This window comes from Polistes canadensis, unplaced genomic scaffold, assembly GCF_001313835.1.
Source record: "Polistes canadensis isolate GaletaPanama2010 unplaced genomic scaffold, ASM131383v1 scaffold_170, whole genome shotgun sequence".
In the NCBI taxonomy this organism is placed as follows: Eukaryota; Metazoa; Arthropoda; class Insecta; order Hymenoptera; family Vespidae; genus Polistes; species Polistes canadensis.
In genome coordinates this window covers 296,589-306,820 of record NW_014569717.1, presented here as the reverse complement: position 1 = coordinate 306,820, position 10,232 = coordinate 296,589, and the positions used below count along the sequence as shown (strand labels likewise).

The 10,232-nt window shown below is 27.5% G+C and overlaps 2 protein-coding genes across 2 annotated transcripts; one reads left to right on the top strand and one right to left on the bottom strand.

Annotated features, from left to right (window-relative positions):
- Window positions 1-4,316: 4,316 nt before the first annotated feature.
- On the bottom strand, window positions 4,317-6,653 carry LOC106789211. The gene is made up of 5 exons (XM_014753239.1): window positions 6,274-6,653; window positions 5,890-6,033; window positions 5,270-5,376; window positions 5,041-5,158; window positions 4,317-4,977 (listed from the first exon to the last, which is right to left on the bottom strand). The coding sequence occupies exons 1-5, from the start codon at window positions 6,302-6,304 to the stop codon at window positions 4,895-4,897; spliced, it is 483 nt and encodes a 160-aa protein (XP_014608725.1). The 5' UTR covers window positions 6,305-6,653; the 3' UTR covers window positions 4,317-4,894.
- Window positions 6,654-6,910: 257 nt separating this feature from the next.
- On the top strand, window positions 6,911-9,951 carry LOC106789210 (DNA polymerase iota-like). Its single transcript, XM_014753237.1, has 2 exons — window positions 6,911-7,341; window positions 7,588-9,951. Exon 2 carries the CDS (start codon window positions 7,672-7,674, stop codon window positions 9,412-9,414), a length of 1,743 nt encoding a protein of 580 aa, XP_014608723.1. The 5' UTR covers window positions 6,911-7,341; window positions 7,588-7,671; the 3' UTR covers window positions 9,415-9,951.
- The last annotated feature ends 281 nt before the right edge of the window (window positions 9,952-10,232 follow it).

Genomic DNA, 10,232 nt, shown 5'->3' with positions numbered 1-10,232 from the left:
TGTGTCGTTGGTCGCGAGACGATTTATAAAAAAAGGGAAGAAAAAAATAAAATAAAGTAAATAAAAAAAAAAAAAAAAGAAAAAATGAGAAGAGTTTTACAGATACGATCGTAGTTCGCCGGTTCGAACCTTGGAGTCCTTAGAAAATCGTCTATGAAAGATTCATTGAATGCCTGTTATATATAACAACGTAAACTTATTGTTATCGACTGGTAAAGTGAAAAATTTCGCGCGTTAACTTGTGCCACGTGCGCACGTGTCCTCGATTGAAGATTCATTACAAAAAAGTCCATCCAAAAAGACGAAAAAAAAAAAAAAAAAGAATTCAAGAAAAAGATACGATTTTCCACGTTCTTTTATAAAAAGCAAGCTCGTACTTCTTCGTCGCGACAAATAAATAAAAGAAAACAATACGGCACACAGTATATGTATGTATATATACAATACAATGAGAATTATGTATATTACAATTAAACGCGCTAATATTTTTTGGTTTCTCTTCCCAGTGTCTCTCCTGAAAAGCATGCGAAACAATAATAATAATATTAATAATAATAGTAATAATATTAATACAAAAAATGGGATTATTTTCGAGCGATATTTACCGGATGGGACGACTGACTTGTATTACTTTTTATTATTTTTCTTCGCGAGAGAGAGAGAGAGAGAGAGAGAGAGAGAGTCTCGTTGAAAAAATAATACATATTTTATATTTATGCGAAAAGAGATACATTTCTTATTTTTATATTTTCTTTTATTTAAATTTTATTATTATTATTATTATTATTATTATTATTATTATGTAATAATCCAAGTGATATTATAGTAGTTTCCTTAACGTTATTATTGACAACCAAATTCCGGTAAATTTTTATTGAAATTTTCTTCCGACGACGTTGCATTCTTTTCTCTTCCCTTTCTTTTTTCTTTTATACAAGATTATAATACCTTGTACGAGCGTTGGTTAGATCAACACGAACAAGCTGACTGACTGAAAGAGAGAGAGAACAAAAAAGTAAAGATACGCGTAGAAAAATTCGATAAAATCAAGAATTCCGAATGTAATTAAACGCGATATCGTGATGAGAAAGAAAATGGTGGTAGGAAAAGATGAAGAGAAGAAAAAAAGACAAAAGAGCATGGTTATTATTTTTACGACCCCTTGCCCCCTTGCTCACAACCCTTGCTTCCTTCCCCGCCCCCCTCTCCCATAACGGCGAAGGATCTCATAATTTAATTTTTAATGAAATTAGAATAACGGGGAAAATAATTTAACGGGATATGTTCGAGAGAGAAAAGAAAAGAAGAAGAAGAAAAAAAAAAGAAAAAAAGAAGCAGAAAAAAAATTAAACTTTCACGCGTAATTATTTGTAATAGCTTTTAAAAAACATGTATAATGTAGTATTGTGTGTATATGAAAAAAAACGAAGGACACTCGATTACACGTGCGCACAAACATTCTTTTCTTATGATACATGTGCATTTATCGATTATGTCTCTTTCTCATTCTTTCTCTTTCTCTTTCTCTTTCTCTTTCTCTTTCTTTTTCTTTTTCTATCCCTTCTATCATTAAATTAAACACACTTTCTTATTAACGGGAAAAAAATAAACGAAACATTAATAAATAAAGAAAAAATAAAGTAATAACAAAAAAAAAAAAAATCGGTCATTTACATGGAAGGAAAAAGAAATCGTAGTTAATTATTAACACTAAACCTACCGACAATTTAATATATACATATATATATATATATATACACCTATTTATACACCATAACCGGTAAAATGACCGGTCTTTAATAAAAAAAAAAAAAGTTATATTTTGTTACAATTGAATGCATATAAAAATCGATACTGATAGTAGATTCGATAGTAAAATAATAAATAAAATTATTTGTAGATATTTTTAACGCGAAATTTTCATTTCTCTATTTGAAACCGATCATTTGACCGGACGTGGTACGTTTAGTGTTAAAGAAATAGTTATTCTTGTGCGATCTATGCAGGAAATAATCCTTTTTTTTTTTTTCTTTGGTAACTTCTTTTCATTTTCAAAAATGGATATTTTGTCGAAGAATTTTTCGTTGCTACGAAAAACTTATAAAAACATATAAATATTTACGTTGATACTTGTGATCTAATTATATTGTTACGTTCCTTTTTTTTTTTTTTTTCTTGTGATCGACACATTGTAAATATTATTAAAAATAGAAAATAAGTGTTCATTATTTTATAATTAATTGACTGAAACTATTGCATATATTGTTATAAATATTGATCTTATTAACAAATTAATCGATTTTGTAATATATTGTGAAAAAGGATTATTTTCTGCATGGATAACAGAAAAAATGGTATAATCTACGTTTAAAAAAAAAAATATAGAAACGTCCAGACAAGCTTCTTCGTCGCCGTTGCAAGATGTTCATGTAACTTTGTTGATCTTGAGACGTAAAAAAGGCCATCCTCGCATATAATTCTTTTTTATTTTATTTTATTATATTATATTATATTTTTTTCTTATATCTTTCACTTCCATTTTTCTCCCCTCATCTCGTTTTCTTTATTCCTTTATTAATTATCTTCAAGACATCGTCCCTCATTACGAATGAACCGAATAAAATTCATGTATTCGACGTTTTAAGTTCATAGGACTTTTGTAACACGAGAAATGGGAATATAATAAAGTAAGGTAAAACATTAAAGTTGTAGAATCGTAGTAAAGGAAGAAAATAAGGAGGAGGAGGAAAAATAAGAATAAGAAGAAGAAAAAAAAAAAGTAATTCATATCATTAATATCGTAGAAGCGAAAGGAAATCTACGTTCGTTGAATTTTTCGAAACTGCCATAATTAAGCGATGCTATCATAATTATTATGTTCGTTTATAAATTAAGTTTAACGATTAACCGACGAATTGTAAATAAATGCTAATAAATAGAATCCTCATTGTAGTGGAGACTTTTTAACAAAAAAAAAGAAAAAAAAAAAAAGGAAAAAAGAAATGAAAGAACAAAAATAAATAAGAACAAATAATAAAAAGAGATTAATGAGAAATTACAAAATGAAATGAGATTAAATATTGCACGGCCAATTATATCATCGTGTGTTATCGTCGCCGTCATCTTCGTCGTCGTCGTCGTCGTCGTCGTCGTCGTCGTCGTCGTCGTCATAATTAAAAAGATGTAGGATAATTATTCTAACAAAAACCTCCATAAGATCAATCTTGCGAATGAATTTGAACGTACTTATGCGCATATGTATTGTATTTAAGTATATACATATATATATATATATATATATATCTGTAGCAAAATTTCGTTATAAATTTTTCATTGATTATTCGCTTTTAATTTTTCGCTTTTGAACGGTACTAATAATACAATCTGTCAGAGATTTACTTAGACAATAGTCCAACGGTTAAAATAATAATTATCTTAATGAAAAAGATGAAGAAAAGAAACGAAGGGAAAAAGAACAAAAACTATGAAAATAGCGCGATAAAAGAGAAACTATGAGAACAAAAATTAATAACATTTTCTATTCCTTCTATTATACATTATATGATGCGTATATAATACATACATATGTATGTATGTATGTTTCGATTCGTCGCTATTTAAAATCAAGACTTTTCGTATAAATCATGCGTAACGATTTATATATTTTAATTATGCATATCTTATCTTTATTTGATTTCATTTTATTTTATTTTTTATTTTGTAAATAACATCATATAAGGACAAGAGAAAATGAAACTCGATGTTTATAAAATCGTAACAACAATTGTATTTATTATAAAGTGACCGATATTCGTTAATTTTACGAGACTGAACAAAATAACAAAGTATATCGTGTATTTCGATATAGAGAAAAAGAAAGAAAAAAAAAAAATATATATATATATATATATATATATATATAAAATAAAAAAAAGCAACAAGCCGATGCTTACGTATGATGGCACGATTGTTGAGATTTCTGGAAACAATCGCTGTTAAGTGACATCATTTAAAATATAAATGATATACGTATATCGTTTTATAACATACCGATGATACGAAATAAAAATAAAAATTAAAGATAATTCATTTTGCCGACTTTAATTCTTATTTTCATTATATTTTATTTTAATGCTGTTAATTACATTTTCATTCGTAGTGTCACAATGAAAAAAGAAAAAAAAAAAAAGAACAAAAAACATGATCGATTCCTAACTTTCTAATTTATAAGTAAATTATCGTGAAAGAGGTAATATTCTTGTATATTGTAATGATCTAGCACGAATACGATATGTTTGAGTACGCACAAGGAATACAGTGTGATATCGTTATTATTTAAATGACAACAAACTAATTGACAATATGTCTATATGACATATTTGATTGACAGAAGCACAATCATCGGAATTATTATTATCAACGTTATCTTCTCTGAGTCTATTACTCGAGTGGAATGTAATATATTAATTATCTTATAGTTGCATTATTATCGTAATACAATCCTAAAAACTGCCATTTTCTTTTTAACAAATTGATTACAATTTTGTAGATCAAAGTTAAGTGACTATTGTAATAATAAATTTAACCTTGTACTTAAAAATGTAGTAACAGTTGCTATAAAAATAACGTAAATTATATTTCAGTTTTAGCCTACTTGCAATATAAAACTGTTTATATATAATACAAATATAAACAAATAATTTTATTTCGCATATGAATGATCATACATAACAAGTAAACTGTATACTTACATTTATTTTCATATTTAAATATTACTTGTTATATATTAAACTGCCACCATTCTTAATGACCTTTCTTTACATAGAAAACGAAAGAACAAAAATTTGCATAATAGATAAAGTTAATGAGTCGTCTATGGCACATTATCGTATAATCAACCACATCCACCCTTTCCACAACAACTACGCTTGGGTGGCCTATAGCCTCGAGAACTGTCTCCCATTAATGGATTATACTCTGTAAAGATGTATATAAGGAATTTGCACATAGGCTTAGTAAATATATGAAATATCGAAATACCTGGTTTTAATGATTTTGATTTGGGTCCTCTCGATGTAGATGCTTCGTCTTTACTTCCACGACCCAAAATATTACCATCTAGAAAATTACTAACATCTTCCTTTTTCTTTTGCATCCGCTAATAAAAAAGAAAGAAACAGAAATAAATCATTTTGTTTACCAGTATCATCCCTTATATGTTCAACATTAATGTTCAATTCATAAAACGAAATTGAATATTCATACATACTTCTTCCTCTTTTTCCTTTACCGCTAAAGTGGATTTGATATATTCTTCCTGCATTCTTTGTCTAGAAGCTTCCATCTCTAACAATCTCTGTTGCAGAAGATCAGGATCTCAAAAAGAGTAAAACATAAATTAATATATTACATATCTTTTCACACACATTTTCGTATATGTTTGCCACTAATGTTTCATATAGAGTCTATTTATTTATATTTGTATCTCTCGCATTCATAAAAATTGTTAAATAATTGACAAATAAATGTTTGTACAATAAATTTGTCTAACCACCTTAGTGTGTATATTAAAAGGAGCTAATTTAAGAAAACTATTTGTTCACTTTGGAGGAAATATTTAAACCTTTATGACATTCAATGCATTAAGTATTCAGTATTGAAATAAATTATATGAACTGCTTGTTTGCCAAATCAAATAGCCAAAAAAAAGATTTCGATGACAGTTCAGAACTTATTTGTCGCATTGATTACTGATACATATCTGTGATACAATACTCTCAATGAAAATAAGTGTGTCACAAATATGTAACGTTGGTAGCTAATGTGTTAAAAATTTGAAAAGTTAATTGCTTTAGTTCATATAACATATTCATAAAGATAAAATCTTACTCTTATGATATTTTGCTGCATATTCTTCCTCATCTTTTTTAACTTTCCATCTTGTATATTTATCTTGAATATATGGATAAAAATACCATATAACTCCTAATAAAGCAACAATATACCAACCAACAGAAGCCACGTACACCCACGCTGAAAAGAAATTCATTTTAATTATCTATATTTAAAACAAAAAAGATTGTTCTTTCTTCAAACATTTACATTTTTATTGAGAAATGATCGATATAAAATCTTTTAACGTGAGTACGTATAGTATTAAAATTAGCAGAAATAACGAATGATAAATATATTCAAATGATGATTATTATGATTTCATTTAAACACGTCATTAAGTTTATTTAAAATATATAAGAAATATATAAGTATACGTACCCATTTTGAAATAAAAATCTAATTGTAACATTTCCTTTGTATGATAATTTGAATAATTTTCGTGCGTCGACCTTCACCACACACACGTTTGTATGACACGTAAGTATGTAACGACACCCAAAAGATTAACTTTTCCGATAATCGATTGCAAGCTTAAAAATATTGAACGTCACGTTATACTTATAACAAAGTTCATTCATAATCTAATCTAAAAAGAATCTCGAATTGAATTGCGTTAGATTAAAAGTGTTATTTAATAGTAAATTTTCAAAATTTTATTGTTATTGCGTGCAGTTGAAAAGTAATTAATACGTATTACAATACTGAACATTTAGTACATTTTTGTATAATCTAGATGGCGAAACAATCGGATGTTCAGGAACGTACCTATGAAACTACAAAAGATACTATACTTTTATATTCTTACTTGTCCAATATTTGTTGAAATTATAATATAAAATAATCTTAAGTTATATTATAAATAAAATATAATATATGTATAATAATTAATAAAATTAAATTAAATTTGTAAAAATTTGTATCAACGTGTATATATATATAGTCTGTACGAAAGGTACCAGAAATATGCCTTTGTTAGTACATACTCAGTATACTAAAATAAGTGAAGAATTGCATTGAGAATTTCTACATGAACTTAAGATATTTTGATTTGTTAATACCACCTTTTATATTTTGTTAAATACGTCGGTTAAAAGAATGATACGTTAATACGGAAGATAAACTTTGAAGATATACATATACAATTATTTATAATATATACGCGCAAGCGCGCAATTCAGAAGAAAGACGTATGTGAATATATACGTTGAAATATTTCTGCCATAACCTAATTTTACAAATACGCACTAGGTCATGTATACAAACAAAATGTTTAATGTTAGTGTTTACTTTAAAATGTTAACTTAAAATTCATTGAAAACTATATGTATTTATGACTCGTAATAATCTATTGAAAAATATGTGTAACTAAATACGAGAGCTAAGTGATTTTTATGCAAAGAAAATTTCTAGCATATTGTATAATTATTTGAATCTATATTATAAAAGGTAAGCAAATTTTTTCTCTATCTAGTATTACTATAAGCTAGATTAATCATACTTTTAGTGAATAGATTTATATAATATGCATATTTAAAATTATTTTATTTTTTTACACAGTAATCAATTAGATATTATTATCTAATTAAAACTATTTTATTGATTTAATAAATTATGGATACTTTAATAAAAATGATTATTATAAGAAAAATTCTACAAATTGTGATCTTAATATGAATTCTTTATGTATTATAGATAATTATTATTTATAATGGAAATGCAACATATGAGAAATTGAGTAGTAATATTAATATCATCATATCATAAAATTCAAGATACATGCAATATTTTATACCAATGGATACCTACGAATATGACATTATACGCCATCCAAGATGCATAATTCACTTGGATGTTGATTGTTTCTATGCACAAGTTGAAATGCTACGACATCCAGAATTTGATGGAAAACCCTTTGGCGTTCAACAAAAAAATATGGTGGTAACGAGTAATTATATAGCACGTGGTTATGGTATCAGAAAATGTATGCCAGTGCAAGACGCCTTACGTTTGTGTCCCGAATTGGTCATGGTAAATGGCGAAGATTTAACAGCATATCGTCAGTTTTCTGCTAAAATAATGGAAATTTTACATGATTTCACTCCATTAGTCGAAAGGTTAGGCTTGGACGATAACTTTCTGGATGTAACATCGATTGTAGAAAAATATATTTCATCTAACGATGAGTCAAATGAAAATTTTAGCGATTCGATTGAAGAAAATTCGCAAAATATAATTGGTAATGTCTTTGAATTAACTGATGAAGAATGTCCATGTGGTTGTCATTTACGATTAGCGATAGCAACTAAAATTGCATCTAAAATAAGAGATCGAGTTTGGAAGGAATTAAAAATTACATGCAGTGCTGGAATAGCACATAATAAATTATTAGCAAAGCTGGCAGGAACTTTGTATAAACCTAATCAACAAACACTAATATTCCCCTGTAGTGCGTCAAAGTTATTGTCTACTTTAGATTCAGTATCTAAAATACCTGGGGTGGGATTGAAAACTAAAGAACTATTAATATCAAAAAATTTAAGAACAGTTGAAGACTTGCGCAAAATACCATTACACGATCTAGAATCAAAGATCGGCAAAGATCTGGCAAGAAAGTTAAAAGATAATGCAGAAGGTATAGATGAAACTGCTGTAAAACCATCTGCAAAAAAACAATCTATAGGTATAGAAGATGGCTTTAAAAGTGTATCATTAGTGGGTGAAGTGGAACAGCGACTCAGTGCATTATTACGAAGATTAACAGAGCTAGCTACTGAAGATGGTAGAATTCCAATTGCCATGAGAATTACAGTAAGAAAGCACGATTTCAATAAACCTAAAAGAGAGACTAGACAATGTGCTTTACCAAAACATTTGCTTCCTTCGTCTAAATCTGGTGTTTATGACCATGCTAAAATGTTAATCCTAGCTATGAAACTATTCCATCGTGCAGTTGATATTTCTAAACCATTTCACTTGACTCTTCTAGGAGTTGCTTTTACTAAGTTTGAAGAAAGATCTTATGGTCGTAGTAGTATTACATCTTTCTTACGAAAACAAGTAGCTGTTCAGTCTATTTTGGATATAAGTTCAGAAGAAGGTATTTGCGATATTAGTTTGGGGTCACCAATGAGTATAAATCAGGATAGCAATGATAGTTCTGAGCATTCCTTGTCTGCAACAAGTTTGTCAAATTCATTATCCGGCATTAATGGATCTCCAATATCAAAATTGACTATTAGTAGCAGCCAATGTACAGAAGACGATCTATTAAGTGAGGTAGAACCACAATTAAAAAAAACAAAATTAGAAGTATGGTTAAATGGTCGTAGAGAAACTCCCAGCAATGAAATGGCAGGTTTAAGGCTTGAATCTTCGCCAATGCAAATATCATCAAAAATGGATACCACAATTCTTAAGACCTTACCTGTTGATTTACAAAGAGAAGTCAGTCGACCTTGGCCCACAACTAGCAAACCAAAACCAAACAATATACTTAAATATTTTATAGCTAATAAGTGACCGAATTATGTGGCCTATTATATATTAAGGCCATGTTTTACATATATTTTCATGATTTTTATATTAGACGGCAGCATCTTGAGACCCATTAGAAACATATTGGTCTCATTTAAAATAAACTGTGTTAAATTATAAACCTAAATACTCTAGAATTGAATGTTCTAAATCAATATATTGCATAAAATGACACTAATGTAATGTGTTGCCTTATTTGTACAAATTAAGACTGTTGCATACACTATTGTAAAAAATCATAATTCAATCACATACACAACACACACATCTTTAAATACATGAAATATGGTAAAGTAATTCGCGTTTAAAATTTTGATGAATATAAGCATTTATTAATAATATATTAAATAAGTACAATAAATAATTATATATTTAACGTTACTTTTGGATAAAATATTAATAATGGTATATGTATTCTTTCAGAGCAGTTTCATATAAACGAAAAAAAAGAAAAAAAATAGTAAAAGAAAAAAAAAAATAAGCATTATTAATTGTTAAGAAGGTGCTGACATTTCACTTTGTACTTTATATGTAATGGATAAATAATTATATGTTTTAAAATTATAAGGAAAAGAATTTATATTTTTAGTACTGTTAATGCTACATTGTAATATATACAAATATTACAAAAAAAAAAAAAACCATTGTCATGTGCACATGTTGTTATCCGTACCATTTAAAATATTTAATAATAATTAACATTTGTTTCTAAATATTTAATATATATAAGTACCTCTAACACATGCAAGTTTTATTCAAATAAATTCATCGTTGGAATATATCTTCCAGAACTTTTGAGACAA

Excerpts from the sequence above, each read along its gene's own strand:
- LOC106789211 (XM_014753239.1), bottom strand. The coding sequence starts at position 6,304 with ATGTTACAATTAGATTTTTATTTCAAAATGG. Across the intron at positions 6,034-6,273 it reads AGATTTTTATTTCAAAATGG|CGTGGGTGTACGTGGCTTCT; the intron begins GTACGTATACTT and ends ATTTCTTTTCAG. Across the intron at positions 4,978-5,040 it reads ATCAAAATCATTAAAACCAG|AGTATAATCCATTAATGGGA; the intron begins GTATTTCGATAT and ends ACATCTTTACAG.
- LOC106789210 (XM_014753237.1), top strand. The coding sequence starts at position 7,672 with ATGCAATATTTTATACCAATGGATACCTACGAATATGACATTATACGC.